Below are 18,071 nucleotides of genomic sequence, written 5' to 3' on the forward strand. Positions count from 1 at the left end.
GGTGGATAAGCTTTTTGATGTGCTGCTGGATTCGGTTTGCCAGTATTTTAGTGAGGATTTTTGCATTGATGTTCATCAGGGATATTGGTCTAAAATTCTCTTTTTTTGTTGTGTCTCTGCAGGCTTTGGTATCAGGATGATGTTGGCCTCATAAAATGAGTTAGGGAGGATTCCCTCTTTTTCTATTGATTGGAATAGTTTCAGAAGGAATGGTACCAGCTCCTCCTTGTACATGTGGTAGAATTCAGCTGTGAACTCATCTGGTCCTTGACTTTTTTTGGTGGGTAGTCTATTAATTATTGCCTCAATTTCAGAGCCTGTTATTGGTCTGTTCAGGGATTCAACTTCTTCCTGTTTTAGTCTTGGGAGAGAGTATGTGTCCAGGAATTTATCCATTTCTTCTAGATTTTCTAGTTGATTTGCGTAGAGGTGTTTATAGTATTCTCTGATGGTCGTTTGTATTTCTGTGGGGTTGGTGGTAATATCCCCTTTGTCATTTTTTATTGCGTCTATTTGATTCTTCTCTCTTTTCTTCTTTATTAGTCTTGCTAGCGGTCTGTCAATTTTGTTGATTTTTTCAAAAAAAGTCAGCTCCTGTATTCATTGATATTTTTGAAGGGTTTTTTGTGCACTAACAGTCTTTCTAAAGGATGTCATTACTCTCTTCAGCGATCAGTCCAGTGGACTCACTATGAATTTCCAAACCCCTCAGGCCTAGAAACATCCCTAAACCTGACTAGTGGAAATAGGAACTTCTTGATGAAGAAAGCATCTCGCTACATAATTAGAGATGATAAGCTTAAACACTAAAATAGCTGTTTGGCATGATTTTGTGTGGGTATATTCATGAAATCAACCAACCAAAAATAGATTGTGTCATATCCTTCCTTGTTTTGATAGAAAGCAAGGGGCATGGACAAGCAGGGCCCCTGATGTTGGAAAGGAGCCTCCAGGGACGGGAAGAATTAACAGGCTGGAGGACTAGGCTGGGAACCGAAGAGAACCCTGAAGGCTTCACACCTGTGTCTAGGATTGACCGTTTGTTAACTTTTAAGTGGCCTGAGTCCATAGAAACTGCATTCTGAGAGGTTGCGTGGCTAGAAATCAGAAAACTGCTTCATATGAGTGCTCTACTTTGTAATGAAAATAAACACTGTTAATACAGGCAATTGTATGTTGAAGGATCATTGTATTTGTATTTGTAATTGTATAAGTAACACATAAATATATTTTGGTTGTAACTATTAAGCTATACAGATAAAGTGAAAGTCTGTCATTCCCCCTTAATCCTAAAAATGCTCAGCTCTCTCTTGAGAGTAAGAGTTCTCAAAATTTTGGTCTCAGGACCCCACTACACACTGAAAAATTATTAAGAAACTTAAAGGGCTTTTGTATAGTGAGTTAACATCTGTCAGTATTAAATATATTAGACATTAAAACTGAATTTGTTTTAGTATTCATTTAAAGCTAACAATAATATACCTATTACTTGTTAACGTAAATGACCCTTTTCAATAAAAAATAACTATCTTTTCTTTTCTTTTCTTTTCTTTTCTTTTCTTTTCTTTTCTTTTTTTTGTTTGGAGACAGTTTCACTCTGCCACCCAGGCTGAAGTGCAGTGGCGGGATCTCGGCTCACCACAACCTCTGCCTCCCGGGTTCAAGTGATATGCCCTGCCTCAGCTTCCCGAGCAGCTGGGATTACAGGCACGTGCCACCACGCCCTGTTAATTTTTGTATTTTTAGTAGAGTTGGGGTTTCACCATGTTGGCCAGTCTGGTCTTGAACTCCTGACCTCAAGTGATCTGCCCACCTCAAATCCCAAAGTGCTGGGATTACAGGCGTGAGCCACTGTGCCCGGCCATATTTTCTAAAACAAAAATAATTGAAAGAGAAGAATGGCATTGCTTCACATTTTTGCCAGTTAATGTGTACCTTAGTAAGAGAGCTAGATTCTCATGTCTGCTTCTGCATTCAAGTCTCTTGATATACCACGTGTCATGTCATGTCGCCTCTGCAATAACACATTGTAGAATAAGAGGTAAAAAGCCAAATATCTTAGTATTATTATGAAAATAATTTTGACTTCGTGGACCCCAAAAAAGTCCTAGGGACCCCAGGACTCTCCAAACCACACCTGGAGAACTGCTGTCCTAGATGTAGATGTAGCTTCTTTTTTCAGTTTAGTGTGTAACCTTCTATTTTTTTTTTTTTTTTTTTTTTTTTTGAGACGGAGTCTCGCTCTGTCACCCAGGCTGGAGTGCAGTGGCCGGATCTCAGCTCACTGCAAGCTCCGCCTCCCGGGTTCACGCCATTCTCCTGCCTCAGCCTCCCGAGTAGCTGGGACTACAGGCACCCGCCACCTCGCCCGGCTAGTTTTTTGTAGTTTTTAGTAGAGACGGGGTTTCACCGTGTTAGCCAGGATGGTCTCGATCTCCTGACCTCGTGATCCGCCCGTCTCGGCCTCCCAAAGTGCTGGGATTATAGGCTTGAGCCACCGCGCCCGGCCCAGACTTTTTTTTTTTAACAAGAACTACTTTATTATATATAGACAGTCATATGTATTCATACATTTCTGAAACTTTTTAAATTCTTAACAGTATATGTATTTTTAATATATTGTTAATATAAGAGTTTTCTAAATTGGTGTGGATATGTTTGCACTTCTTAATTTCCACATATTATTTCCTAGTATGAATGTACCACAGTTTTACTTAGCTATTTCCCTGTAAATGACCTTTAGGTTTGTTCTGAGCTTTCTGCCAGTAGTAGCAGTGCTGCAGTGAATATCCTTCTATACAAATTCATTTATGTATTCAGTCTTGCAGCAAACATTTACTGAGTACCTTCTATGTGTCAGGCACTATCCTAGGTACTTCAGATACAGCAGTGAACAGAACAAATCCCTGTCTGGTGTTTTTGGGTTTATAGCAGGGCTGTTGGTAAACTTTAGATGGTTTAGTAACACTGGGGTGTTGTACACAAAATTTGTGGTGGTGGTGTTCATAAATGGAGGAAAGTACCCATGGTTTTCATCAGATCTTGAGAGACCTCATATAACTAAAAATAGATTAGGAACCAGTGATTTAAAACCTTTTCGATAACATTTATTTTACTTATAATATGGGAAAAATCTCCTTTACAGTCTATCCTCTTGAGAATCGTCTTCTGTATTGCTGTGTTTCCAACCTGTTATTGAGATGAAAAAAGAATCTCCGGGAATGTAAAGCCTCTAAAAAGTATAGAGGAGTGTAGGACTGGGATGGTGTGGAGAGGTGTGGTGCACATTGTCATGAGGTGATGTTAAAAAATTTATATGAGGTCATACAGGTTAGTCATCAATATTACAGGACTCAAAAGTTATTGCCCATTAGGAAAAAAATGGGATTTCTGCTGATCACCAGAAGAAAGTTAAATTATGTGAACTGCACATGGTTTTCTATGGTTGTAAAGAATGAGTTTTAGAAGGACTTCTACTAAAAATGTTTAACCTGATATTAAAATGTTTAAAAGCCTACATTTAATTGGGAAATCTAATTCAAAATACTATCCATAATCTCTAAAATGAGCCTAATGACTCATACTTTAATATAAAAATATTGGTATAGAATCTTCTGTATACAATTAGAGAGTTGCTGATTTAATAAGAAAGTTATAAGAATATGTTCTTGAATCATTACATTTATCCTTTGAGGCATGTATATGGTTTTGTTTCTGAAGTGCTGTATTCATATTGTGTCCTGGCCAGGCACTGTTGTTCACTCCTGTAATCCCAGCACTTCGGGAGGCCTAGGTGGGAGAATCACTTCAGCCTAGGATTTCAAGACCAGCCTGGGCAACACAGGGAGACCCCATCTCTACAAAAAAAATTTATTAATTAGCTGGGCCTGTCTAGTCCCAGCTACTTGGAAGGCTGAGGTGGAAGGATTGAGCCTGGGACGCTGAGGCTGCAGTGAGCCATGATCTCATCACTGTACTCCAGCCTGGGTGACAGAGCAAGATCCTGTCTCCAAAAAAAAATAATAATATGTGTTCTAATTCATTTTCTAAAAATTCCCATCCAAAAAAGCATTTGTATAATCAGCTATACAGGTTTATGTTGCATACATTAGATATATTACTTTCACGCTACAATGGATTTTTATTTTTAAAGTGAAATCGAGTCAAATTAGTATCATAGTTGTATTTATATCTTAATATTGTATTTTCATCTTAATGAATTATTTTCAGAGAATCGGCATTCTAAGTAAAGTTGATTTCCTTTTTAGAATTGAACTACCAGGGTGGTACTTTAAGAGAATGGTGCAAGGCCTGGCACCATGGCTCACACCTGTAATCCTAACACTGTCGGAGGCCGAGGCAGGCAGATCATGAGGTCAGGAGATTTGAGACCATCTTGGCTAACACAGTGAAACCTTGTCTCTACTAAAAATACAAAAAAATTAGCCCGGCATGGTGGCACGTGCCTGTAGTCACAGCTACTTGGGAGACTGAGACAGGAGAATCACTTGAACCTGGGAGGCGGAGGTTGCGGTGAGCCAAGATTGCACCGCTGCACTCCGGCCTGGGCGCTGGGCAACAAAGTGAGACTCCGTCTCAAAGAGAAAATAAAAAGAATGGTGCAGATATAGTCGCCTTTAATTTAGATAAGGCCTTCAACAAAGCTGTTGTGGCATTCTTTTGATTGAGGTAGAGATAGTGCTTTTAGTTGGTTTCATTGAAGAATTGTTTTCAAAGGATATTGCTTAATGGCCACATAACACCCTGGAAGGAATTTTGTTTTTAATCTTAGGATCTCCTCTTAAAAATAGCTTGTTAATATAGAAAAGTATATGGATAAGAATGTTCATGGTCTCACTACCCAGAGGTCTCATTAAAAAGCATATACAACCTGATACGTGTATATGTTTTTTTAAAAGAAGAATAAAAATGAATATATGGAGAGAATGATACAGAGTAAGGTGTAAAGTGAAATGAAGTCTTCTCCTCATCACTTCTCCCTGTGTTGCCCAGGCTAGAGTGCAGTAGTGAGGTCTCTGTTTATTGCAGCCTCCACCTCCCAGGTTCAAGGGATTCTCATGCCTCTGCCTCCGAAATAGCTGGGATCAGAGGTGTGTGCCATCACACCCAGCTAATTTTTTTTTTTTTTGGAGACAGTCTCACTCTTTCATCCAGACTGGAGTGCAGTGGCGTGATCTTGGCTCACTGCAACCTCTGCCTCCCGGGTTCAAGTGATTCTCCTGCCTCAGCCTCACAAGTAGCTGGGACTACAGGCGTGTGCCACCACACCTGGCTAATTTTTTGTATTTTTAGTAGAAATGGGGTTTCACCATGTTAGCCGGGATGGTCTTGATCTCCTGACCTCGTCATCTTCCTACCTCAGCCTCCCAAAGTGCTGGGATTACAGTCATAAGCCATCGTGCCTGGCCCTCCTCCTGACTTCTCAAACCCTGGTCCCTTTCCCCAAAGATTTGTTAGCTGTGTCTTAGATATCCTTTCAGATCAATTTTTTTTCATAGACCCATAGAGTATACTTAAGTCATTTAAACCCACTTATATAATACTACATGCCCTCTTTTGCTTTTTTTTTTTTTCCCAGTCAATAACATATCTCGGAGATTTTTTCCTACAGACATGTGTCTACCTTATTTTTGAGAACTGTATAGTATTTTATAGAATACATGTTCTTTAATTTGTTTAACCAGTCCTCTATTAATGATTTATTTTAGGCTAGTTTCCGGCCAGGTGCCGTAGCCCACGCTTGGAATCCCAGCACTTGGGGAGGCCGAGGCGGGTAGATCACGAGCTTAGGAGATCAAGACCAGCCTGGCTAACACGGTGAAAGCCCGTCTCTGCTAAAAATACAAAAAAATTATTAGCCGGGTATGGTGGCGGGCACCTGTAGTCCCAGCTACTTGGGAGGCTGCGGCAGGAGAATGGCGTGAACCCAGGAGGCAGAGCTTGCAGTGAGCCGAGATTGCACCACTGCATTCCAGCCTGGGCAGCAGAGCGAGACTCCGTCCAAAAAAAATACAAAAATTAGCCAGATGTGATGGTGTGTGTCTGAAATCCCAGCTAGTGGGGAGGCTGAGGCTCAAGAGTCGCTTGAGCCCAGGAGGCAGAGGCTACAGTGAGCGGAGATCGTGCCACTGCACTCCAGCCTGGGCAACACAGCAAGAATCTGTCTAAAAAAAAAAAAAAAAAATTTATTTTAGGCTAGTTTCCAATAAAAACAAACTCCTACTTTTAGTGCCTAACACAATAAAATTGTATCACATCACAACTGCATGCCGGTGGGACAGCCCATCTCTGTCTTGTAGCTGTGCCATCTGGCCCTGTGTTCTATAAGGTCATCACAGCAAGAGATGGCCTGGAAAAGGCTCTAGCTCTTAACTGTCTTGCCTCTCCTTTCTTTGGCCCAAAGAAATATGTGTTTGAGATTAGGAAGTGTCAAGGAGCACCTGGATATTTGGAGAGCGTCACTGGTCTCTGCCACTGTACGAACAGTAAAGTCCTGTATCAGGCTTCAAAAAGAAGAGGAAATCATTACCCAATTGTTCATTTGAGAAACAAACTCCACATGTATCAGCAATGTGCTCATTTCCTAAACAAGCCTATTGGCTGCATTACTAGATGTAGAATGAAATATTTTGATTCTAGATGCCCCATTTTAAGAAAGATTGATATTGACACTATCCAGGGACATGTAGTCAGAACATGCAAGGATCTACAGATCTGTAGTCCCAGCTACTCGGGAGGCTACAGATTTTTGTGTCCTGAAGGTTTTCAAAGACTTGGAGAAGAGGGTGATGGTTTGTAGGGTACAGAATACTTTTATTCTGTGTAGTTCCCAAGGAGAGAACTAGAACCAATGATGGAGTTTTAGGATGATTTCTCTCACAATGGAGGATATTTAATCAGCAATTAGAGACCTTTATAAATCAAGCATAAGCCAGATGACATCTATGAAGAATATTGTAAAGATTTTTTAGTTAGCATGGGAGATTGGTCTGGGTAATCTCTGTGGCCTCTTTTTAAATCTGGAATTTTGTATCATGAATATCAAATGAATATTTCTTTTTCTTTTTAAATAGGACACTGATGAAATTCAAGTTAACTATCCTGGAATGTTTGAATTGATGGAAGATTTACAAGGTAAGGTACTTTAAAGAATTTTTAGACTCCATTGGGAAAGGTAGGCCAAAAAAAAAGAATTTTTAGACTCCATTTGAGAGAGACATTTTGAGAGCCAGCTCTTTGGCAGGCACTGGACAAAGCACTAGGGATCCATTGTTGAGGAGAAAGCAGACTGTCTTCATGGAGCTTCTGGTATAAAATGGAGGAGGCAGGCACCAGGCAGCTGTCAAAAAGATAAGTGTTAAATTAGAATTGTGGTCAGTGCTCTGAAGTAGAGGCATATAGTGCCACTGCTGTTTGTCAAAAGATGGCGGGACTTTTTTTTGAAGTGCACTTGAGGATGATAGAACACATTGGTGACTCCCTTCAGCCACAGTTGGCAGCTGAGATACAGGCTCAAGAAGGAAGGTAGTTGGGTTGGTTTAGAAGTAGGGTTTTGTCAGGGGGAAATGTCCCAATCTGGGAGACAAAGAAGTCCTATCTGAGGAAGTAGCAATTGAGCTGTGCTCTAAAAAAAATGGAGATGAATTAATTGGGTAGACAGAGTAAGCAAGTGAGTCCGAGGCAAGGAGAACAGCATATGCAAAGGCCATCCTGTGAGAATGAACATAGCAAGAACTGAAAGAAGGGCATTTTGGCTGGTGTACAGGGAGTAAGAAGGAAAAAGTTAAGTGATGACCTTTGTGGGTCAACAGAAGTCACAGATCAAATGCGGAAGTACTTTATAGGCCTTGTTAAAATTGTTTGCCCTTATCTTAAAATGCCCCTTGAGGCATCTTAGAGAGATAACAATATCAGACTTGGATTTTGAAAGGAGTAGATTGGCAGATAAACTAGTAGTGAGATTAGTATCAGTAAAGCTTGCTGAGTGATGATGGTGGTTTGTACTAAGGTGGTGGCAATGGAGATGAAGAGAAGCAGATGCATCCCAGAGATGTTTAGGAGGTAAATTTTGCAGTTCCTGCTGGTGGATTGGATGTGGGCAGATGAAGGAGAAAGACATTTGAAGCATAATTGCTGAGTTTTAGCTCACATGGAGAGATGGTGTTCTTCACTGATAGAGGAAACAATAGAAGAATAGCAGGTGTGGGCAGGTACAGCCCTTGAGTTTACATTTGGATACACTGGGTTCGAAGTGCTTTTGAAATACCTAAGAGGTTATGTCAAGTAGGCAGTTGAGTATGTGGGTAGGTAGCTCAGAGGAAGCTACTGGCTTGGTTAAAAAGTTGGGAGTCAGTTGTGAACAGGTGACATTCAAAGCATTTGCCTAGGATAAGAACATGGAGTGAATAGAGAAAGTAGCTTGATACTGAGCCTTTAGCAGGTGGGTAGACTACATCTGAGCCTACAAGGAGACTTGAGAAGGAGTAGCCAGCAAGGTGTTCCAGAAAAACACCAGAAAAGTGTAGAATTGCCTGAACCAAAGGAAAGAAAGAGTATTTCAAAACAGAGGGAGCACTTAGTAGCATTAAAAGCAAACTATGAACTGAAAAGGTTGTTCACTAGATTTAGAAACAAGAAGGTTATTGGTGACCCTGGTGAGAGCTCTTTTGTTGGAGCGAGGAGAGTAGAAGGGGAGTAGGTTGAGGAATAAGTGGAAAGTGAGGAACTGGAGACAGCAAATGTGTGCTCTTCTTTCAAGAAGTCTGGTGGTGAAGAAGAGGTGAAGGATGGAAAGGTTACAGGTGTCAGAAGAGAGGAGAGGAATAGGAGTTGGGATGAGTTTTTTTTTTTTTTTCTAAAACTTGAATTTATTTAACTGCTGACTAGAAGAATGTAAGTGCTTTCCTGGAAGAGGTGACTCTAGAAGACAGGGAAAAGATAATTGATGATGACAGGTGTCTGAGAAGGTGGGAAGGGTGCAATACAAGGGCCAGTGGAGGGGTTGACCTTGCTAAGGGGAGAGGCAGAGTTATAGCAGATAGCAGGAAGGGAGAACAGATAGCACCAAAGGATGTGTAGGTGTTTATGTTTGAAAGCAAGAAGTTCCCATCTTGTGGATCTTTTTTTTTTTTTTTTTTTTTTGGTCAAACAGGAAGTAATATATGCTAAGAATGAAAGAGTCAGAGTTTTGAGAAGTGAATGGAACCATTTGAAATAGTCATTATAGGGAATGAGAAGGTGAACTGACCATCAGCAGTAGGTAGTAGCTCAGGACAAGGCACAAAAATCAGGTAGTTGAATTAGTTTGGGTTGGGGTTTTGCGACAAAAGTAAAAGATAATTCTAGGAGTATAATTGAAATAATAGGTTAAAGAATCTTAGCTGGAAGAAAAGGGAAGTGGGAACAAAAAAGAGTGAGCTGATAAATTGGGAGGAAGAAGAAGAGCTGTGCACAGGTGATTCCAAGGTGGTCAGGGAATGGTCATGGTTGGAGTTCCTGCACACACTGGAGGGACAGGAGGATATGGTCAGAAAATGAGATATTTGATGATTTTGGAAGTAAAGCAGTTACAAGTGATAACTTAGTTTGGGACATGTCTCAGGTATCAAGGCAGAGGTGGCGTAATGGAGTGGTTGATTAGAGATGAGATTTTAAAATCTTAACTTGCTGATTATTAACATGAAGTCACCCAGGATGGTGGCAGTACTGGGAGTGTAGAGGAAAACTGAGCCAAGTGCCAAACCTTTCAATGAATGAGGGGAGTGACTAACCTGATGTCAGACAGCAAGCAGGAGTCAGGAGAAGATTACAGCCTTATGGTGTGGGGCCTCAGCAGGGTGAAGGTGTTTAATGGGGTAGAGAAGTAATGGCCTGGAAGAGGCTTCAAGGAGTAAGAAAGACATAGACCAAACTCTGAAAGAGGTTACATATGCAAAAATAAACTCAGTTACTTGAAAGGGATGCTAGAGAAGCAGTTTCCTCAAAAGAGAGCTTCAACTTGCCTCCTTTGTGGGATTAACAGATTAACATCAAAAATAGTTTCGATGAATGGGGGAAGCTAGAGAGGTTAAAGGTATATTCTGTGAATCCAGAACTACACTTACCTAGGGGAGCCTTCATCTGGATCCTGAAAAATTGTAAGATGATTTAAAGAAAGAGGATTATACAAATAAGTATCTAGTCTTTACTTACAGATTTATAGTCTTTTGTGAGCATTGTTGTACTTGCTTCCTTAAGTTACGAGTGAGAAGAATTAGGGCCAAAGAGAACAGTTGCCTGTCAAGTGGCAGAATTAGCTGCCAAACTCATGCTTCTTGACTCTGCCCTGGCACTGTCTGAACAGACCCTGTTCCTTCTTGTAGTTGCCCTTCCGTAACAAGGTTCGTTTTACCTATCATGCAGCCTCCTCTGAGTGTGGAGCTTCTGTCACTCTGCAAACGGAAAGATGTGTAACTGAAATCTTACCATTGTCGTCAGTTTTCATTCATTAATAGAGAGATTGGCAGCCAATAGCATGCATGGCCAAGATGACAGAGGATCAGTAATAAGCCACACACACCCCTTCCCCAGCACTATCCCAAGGACTTACCTGATGTAATCAAGGAGCCACCGTATCCAAAGGGTTGAGAAATGATGGTGGGCTGATGATTTATCACTTGGGCTCTAATGATAAAAATATTATTCAAATACAGCATTTATTTTTGTTCTGCTATAGAGTCTGTGTTCATGATTCATTTCAAGAAAGAAAAGAGAAGGCCGGGCGCGGTGGCTCAAGCCTGTAATCCCAGCACTTTGGGGGGCCGAGACGGGCGGATCACGAGGTCAGGAGATCGAGACCATCCTGGCTAACACGGTGAAACCCCGTCTCTACTAAAAAATACAAAAAACTAGCCGGGCGAGGTGGCGGGCGCCTGTAGTCCCAGCTACTCGGGAGGTTGAGGCAGGAGAATGGCGTGAACCCGGGAGGCGGAGCTTGCAGTGAGCTGAGATCCAGCCACTGCACTCCAGCCCCGGGCGACAGAGCAAGACTGTCTCAAAAAAAAAAAAAAAAAAGAAAGAAAGAAAAGAGAAAAATACTAGAAATTAGACCTATCCGTTGGAAAAGGTTACTTCCCACTGATTTCAACATATGTACGCCACTTAACTCTGTGCTCAGTGCAATTCTCTGAGGTTTTTCTAATACCCTAATTTTACCTGTGAGAAAATTGAGGCATCAAGAAGTTAAGTATCTTGTCCATGGTCACACTGAATCTGTAGTCACAATTTGAATTCAGAGTCCTATACTGCATATTTGATATGTATGTGGTTCTTTAAATTCAGATTAACATGTGTATTCAGCGAAATGTATTAATCTTAAAGGTATAGCTGCTTGTGTTTTAACCATCATCCTGACCAAAATATTGAACATTTTCAGTCTCCCAGAAGGTCGCCTTGTGCTCCTTCCAAATTGATAACTTCCTCTTTTCCTAAAGGTTTCGTTTGTTTTTTCAGATGGAGTCTCACTCTGTCACCTAGGCTAGAGTGCAGCGGCACGATCTTGGCTCATGCAACCTCTGCCTCCTGGGTTCAAGTAATTCTCCTGCTTCAGCCTCCCAAGTAGCTGGTATTACAGGCATATGCCACCACGCCTGGCTAATTTTTGTATTTTTAGTAGAGACTGGGTTTCACCATGTTGGCCAGGCTGGTCTCGAACACCTGACCTCAGGTGATCCACCCATCTTGGCCTCCCAAAGTGCTGGGACTACAGGTGTGAGTCTCCTAAAGGTTTTAAATAGACCATATATTTTCAGGAACTATGGCCTAATACTTTCAGATGCTTTTCTAGTGCTTCTCTTTTTTTTTAACTGTAACATCTGTTACAGAAATCAGATGTCTTAGTTTTTGATACATCTTATCCTTAGGAATATTAAGAGGAATTATTTAAACTTATAAAATGATATTTAATAAAATAGATACAATCATTAACAGGTTGGTTTTATATACCTTCGCTTACCGTTTATTGAGCATCTACCCATGTGCCAACCGCTGAGCCAACGGTGGAAATACACAGTTCCTGATCTCAGGGAGCTTATATTGTAGTAGGGAAGAAGAAACACACAAAGATAGAGACAGACTCATACATTCAACTGAAAATGAAATCATTTATAATAAAGTACAAGGAGAAACACAGGAGGAAAAGGCCCTAAATCTGCTTAGGGAGTCAGGAATGCTTTTGCAAAAGAGGCAGCACCTAAGCAAAAATGAGTTTGCCCGGAGAATGAAAGGTGGGTTGAGGTTTAAGAGAGCTAACATTGCATCCACATGGAGGTAGAATAGGATATGCACATCCTTCACTCTCCTGATTAAGGAATGGTACCATAATCCAGTATTCCTTGAGTATGTAGAACGGGGAGATGATGGGAAATGATATAGGATCAGAGGTTTCTACATTTTTTTCAGATTAACATTGTAATGTCTTGGAAGAATTTTGCATAGAGTGGAGAAAATGAGACAGATTTGTGTGTGTTAGAAAGGTCACCTTCCAGCGTTGTTTATGAGGCATAGTTTATGAGGAAGGGAAGACTAGAGCTAACATGGTTAATCTGTTTTGTTTTTTTTTAAATGTATGAGGAAACCTAGGCACAGACAGAAGTTAAGTAACTTGTTCCAGATGATAATAATTAGTGAGTGGTAGAGCCATGATTTAAACCTAGTTAAGCAGCCTGATTTGTATGCTGAAATCTTAGCCATTCTCCCATGGAAAAAGTCAGAGGCAGATGAGATGGGAAGAAGCATAGTCAGGCGGTGATGGAGGCAGGGAGACCGTGGGAGACTTTCAGGTGTGCTCTTCTGCTGACTGGAAGATCATGTTACTTCCAAATTTGTTTCTGGTATTTTACATTTGTGGTATATATTTTTTCTTAATGGTTGTGGTGTGTCTCATTGAAGCTGCTATTATTAATTCACAGAAGAAAAGTCCAGAATGTTGACCTAATTTTACAAAACAAGCTGAATATCAGCTGATGAATGCATGAGAAATTTTCGAGGCTTTCACAGTGGTCTTAAGGTAAGTTCAGTTATTTTTTTAAACAATACTCAGTATTGTTTTTAGTAAGCCATAATAAATTAGGTTTATTTTAATAAGCAGTTGAACTTCACCTTAAAACACTGTGAGAGTCTTAAACAGTTAACCTGCTAGCCAGATTTTCTGTTATCTCAAAGCCCAGGGCGAGTTGGAAGTCCCAGAGTTTCAGTTTTCCCTGGGTGGTCTTCAGTAGAGGTCCCCCATGATGCATTAGGAGGTGTTACTCTTTTATAGGTGGCAAAACTGGAATTCAATAGAGGTTGAATGACTTTGCCCCCAGTTATGTAAGAGTTAAAACTGGGAGTGTGATCCCAAAGTCCACTCTTTCCACCACCTCACACTGCTTCAGCAAGAAGGGAGGTTCAGTGTGGCAGTGTGAGTGGCTTGTGAGGGAAGGTTGGAGTGCTGCACCGTTACGCCCTGTGCTCTGCAGTAGTGCTCTTGAATTTCTGTATGGCTGATGTAGGTCAGACCTTCAGAGAGTGTTATACCTACTAATCTTAATTAGTATATGCTAATACTGATTGTTTAGAAGGCAGTTTAGGATTTATAGTACATCACATGTTTATCTTTTCTACTGGTGTTGTCCATAACTAATGCATAATTAAGCCATAGCAACAAGAAGTTGAGCAAAAATGAAAGCACCATACCTGAGCAACAGACTCTTCCAATGTGAGACCCAGTTTACCTCTGGTCACTTGATATGGTTAAAATGTGAGCACTAGAAGCCTTTAAAGAGCCTCTAGTCTGGTGGCTTTGAAGACCACAGATGATTGTCACGAGGTCATCCAGCTGCTTCATGACACCAAGAATATGGTCCACCTTTTTCTTGATGATAATTAACCTACTAGTTTGTGTCTGTCATTCTTCATGAATTGGGGCTGTTGCACTTACAGGATTTTAGCAGCAGAGATTCATTATTTTAGGGAATAGTAGAAATCTTTTGAGATTGAAGAGAAGAAAAGGTTTAGGTGCAGCTAATTTGTTGATTGTTTTAATAAGACCATTGAAAATGTGATAGATTATTATTTTTAGACGGAAAGAATACTGATATTGCTAAGTTTATTCATTTCTTGATTAGTGAAAGTAGAAAAACAAAACTAAGGTAACATTTGATCATGTAGTAAAGTTTAATATAGAGAACACATGAAGGATTTTTATTTCTGAAATTCTTTTAATTTTGTAGAATGGCTTAAAATGTGCTCAGAGTAAATTTAAGTATTTGTATAAAGAAAAATCAAATATACAACATTAATCTTAAATGAACAATAGGATAATGCTTAACCTAGTTTTTCACCATCAACTTGAAGGAAAGAAGTCTAAAATTTTAAAACATTAAGAGAAGTGCCTCTAAAAGAATGCACATAATTATTTCCTAATGTGAGATTAGTGAAAATTAGTAAAATATTGTAAATCTGAGAACACATAGTAGCTTTGGTAACTATCTAATGAGTTTCAAAGCCATCTTCCAAGTTTCACAATCATACTTACATTATGGCTTAGGAGTGAGGCATTGTGGCACTGACCTGTCTTCCTCCAAAGAGCAGCTAAAAGGAGCATGAGATGTGACATCCTTGGTAAAGTTCTCGCCAACTACTGACAACTCACCTGGGGTGGCAGTCACCTGGGTTTTGCCCAGCAGGCTTACTTTAGACCATTGCTGGCAAGTAAAGCATTGTGGGGCTGCCTCCTGAAATGTCACTTGCCTGTCTTAATATTCAAAAAGTTTCAAGTAGTTTTGCTTTGGAGTCACTAAGAAGCCTGGCTATAATCTGAAAGTGAAATGAGATTTAGGTTTACATGATCCTTAGAGAATGAGGACAGGCAGATGAGATGGGATGAAGTCTGTGGTGTTGAGCTGTTCAGGGCGTTTGCTGTATTATCTCAAACTACCTGTAGTGTATTTGTAGGTATGGGTGAGAGTAACTGTTCTTGGAATAGAAAAGCCCTGCTGCATCGAGACACAATGCTGGCAGCTGCGGCCGTGTACAGAGGTAAGGGATGACCACTCTTTCACCTGCCTCACCATGGCACTTGTGCTGTATCATGTTGATTCCTTTCACGTTGCCAATGTATTTGCCATTCCCATTAAGGCTCCCTCAGACTTCATGTCCTTCCTCTCAAAACACAAATCCTGTGGCTTTTTCCAGACAGCCTTTACGATTTCCTTACCCTAAGTATTAATAATTTTTCATGTAAGTTGTTCTCAGAATCTTACGAATATCCTGTACCCATTTCTTTTTGAAGAACATGACCTTTATTGAGGAGAAATTTTTTCCTACTTGCATTTTTTCAGACTTTAACCATTATTGTCTTTTTAGAAATGTACAGAAATGAGGATGGTTCAGTACCTGCCACATATCAGATCTATTACATGATAGGATGGAAATATCATGAGTCACAGGTAACATTATTAAGGTGGATCACTTTTCTTAGTGGGTTCATGTTCAGATTATCGTTTACTAACTGGGGGGAAGGGGTAATATAAGACAGCATTAATGACTTTAATTGGGACTGTGTATTATCTATTTCTAATATCTTTAATCTTTATTATTTTCAGGCAAGACCAGCTGAAAGAGGTTCTGCAACTGTGTCATTTGGAGAACTAGGAAAAATAAACAACCTTATGCCACAGGAGAAAAAATCACAATAAATATTTATTCAATGTTAATGTTGTCCAGAATTTTCATCAGAAATGGATAGCTTTCACATCTAAAATTATTACATTTTGAAGCTAGAAGCACTCTGAGCTATTTACTAATAGACTTTTCATATAATTAGGAAAACCTGATATCACATCTGTATTAACCATTTCAGTTTCATATTGTTTCTGTTTTCATAAGGATACTGCTGAGTGTCTTTGCAGATTGAGCCTAAAAGCAAAGAAAATATTTCCCTAAAATATTTGCAAATAATGTTCACATATGTAAATGCCTGGGAAAATATTACTCATGCTGACCTTTTGTACCTTTTTCTCCTGCTTTGAGCTTTTGTTACTTCTGCGAAAGGACCACAGCCATGGAGATGAGAGGAGGAACAAGTTAGTCGGTTCTTTAGAGTTCTGGCTCATTTAGATTGAAAACATAGACTTTTATAATTACTATTGTAAGGTACTTAAGCCAAAGTTGTATTTGTCATACTGTTTTCTTTGCCTTGAAGAGGAACAGATGAATATGCACCTTCTCCAGAGTTATGTGGTTTTAGAGTTTAGAAGAGCATGTATCTTTATTAAATCCCTCCTCAACTCTTTTTAAAGCATCTGAATTTAACCTTATTTCTTTTTTACCTTCATGGTATGGGTGGGACCACCGTGGTTTTACACCCCACCCTACCTTAGGGAAGAAGAAAACATTTTAAAGAATTACAGAAGCAGAATCACATGTAAAAGTCTCTGCACAGTCATCAGTTTATTGTTAGGCTTTCCTTTGTAATTTCAGGGCTTAAGCACTATTGTCCTAATCTAAGTTCACAGTCCTGTTGTCAAGGAGGGTTCAAAATCATTTGGAGATAATCAACCTCAGACAGCTTAGGATAGGTGGGAAGAATGTAGAGGAAGCAGGGAGAAGGCTGAGAAGCAAGCAGGAGTGAGCGCTAGGTGTGTTGTTTCCAATTAGCTGTTTGCTGTCTTTTCCGTTTAACCTGGGCACTGCCCCAGCCTCATCTTCAGCCTTCAGTGATCTATGATAGCATTTCCTTCTGTCTCCTCTCAGTCTCTCTCTCTTCTGCCTTCCTTCCCTCCTTTATGGTATTAGCAGCAAGCTCTCCATGTGTCGGGGCTGTGTCTTAGCCTGTACATAGCACATGGTGCTTTGTGCATAGTAGATATTCAGTTAAATTTTGAACTAATATTATATGACAGACTTGCCCTTTGAAAGACTAAGTTATAGTTAAAACCAAGATTTGTAGGAGAAAAAGAAATTATTCTTCTCTTCAGTTGGAAAAATCATCGATACCTGAAACTGGGATACTCTTGGTAGCTTTTTTGTTTTATTTTAACACAAAGTAAACCTGTGAAGTAGAATTTGGTGTTTTGTTTTTTGGGGTTTTTTTTTTTTTTTAGCTTAATTTTCAGAACTTGAAGACAGAGAACAACAACAAAAAACAAAAAATTCTGTGCTAGCCGGGTGCAACGGTGCATGCCTGTAGTCCCAACTGCTTGGGAAGCTGAGGCAGGAGGATCACTTGAGCCTAGGAGTTCAAGGCTGCAGTGAGCTATCTGTGCCATGGCACTCCAGCCTGGGCAAAAGAGGAGACCTCATCTTAAGAAAAATCCACCCAAAACCCTGTGTTTTAAAGTGCAAACTGATGATGGGGGAATGGGTAAATTCCGGGAGTCTGTATTTCCAAAAGGACATGTGTTTATGTGCATTAATACTTGCTTTTGAAGAACACATCTCAAAGTGTTTAGTGGCTGTTGCTGAGGAAGGAGACTGAGGGACTGGGTGTGTCTGTGTCGCTCTGTTTGAATGTCTGTCGGGGACATAGAAACTAGGAGGGAGACTTGTACATTTCACTTTTTAAACTTCCTGTAAATTTTGAATTTTCCAAGCAAGAATATTACTTTTGCTTATTAATGTCAATGGAGTTATATGTGCATGGTGGGTGGAGCTAAGGATTACTCTACCCTGGCTATCCCATAAAAAACTTCATTTGTTTAAAAAAATTAAGGAAAGAAAACACAGCTAATTGAGGACCCTTATTGTTTCATGTGAGTGACTGTACTGAAAACATTTATTTTAGTGTGTATAACACTAGTGAAATTGTTTTTTTAGTTGAAATCTGCTCAAAGTATGCTATTAAGCTTTCATTGTTCAGAGCCCTCAGGAAACTGATTGTTCTGAATAACCACATTTTCCAAATGATTAAGAGCCCATCCTTTTAAGCAATGAAACTTAAAAAGTGTTTATTAAACATTTTTCAAAAATATGTTACATTCTTAAATGGTATATGATAATCATTTCTTTTTTTTTTTTTTTTTTTTTTTTTT

General features: G+C 39.8%; 1 protein-coding gene across 1 annotated transcript in view; it reads left to right on the forward strand.

Moving 5' to 3' along the window:
- Nucleotides 1-16,056, forward strand: part of NDUFAF5 (NADH:ubiquinone oxidoreductase complex assembly factor 5) — a 36,640-nt gene extending 20,584 nt beyond the window's left edge. Inside the window, 4 exon segments of the mRNA XM_017869378.1 lie at nt 7,095-7,155; nt 14,995-15,078; nt 15,406-15,488; nt 15,645-16,056. Coding sequence (XP_017724867.1) covers nt 7,095-7,155; nt 14,995-15,078; nt 15,406-15,488; nt 15,645-15,737 — 321 coding nt within the window. The 3' untranslated portion in view covers nt 15,738-16,056.
- The last annotated feature ends 2,015 nt before the right edge of the window (nt 16,057-18,071 follow it).

Source organism: Rhinopithecus bieti, unplaced genomic scaffold, assembly GCF_001698545.2.
Source record: "Rhinopithecus bieti isolate Rb0 unplaced genomic scaffold, ASM169854v2 scaffold_8, whole genome shotgun sequence".
In the NCBI taxonomy this organism is placed as follows: Eukaryota; Metazoa; Chordata; class Mammalia; order Primates; family Cercopithecidae; genus Rhinopithecus; species Rhinopithecus bieti.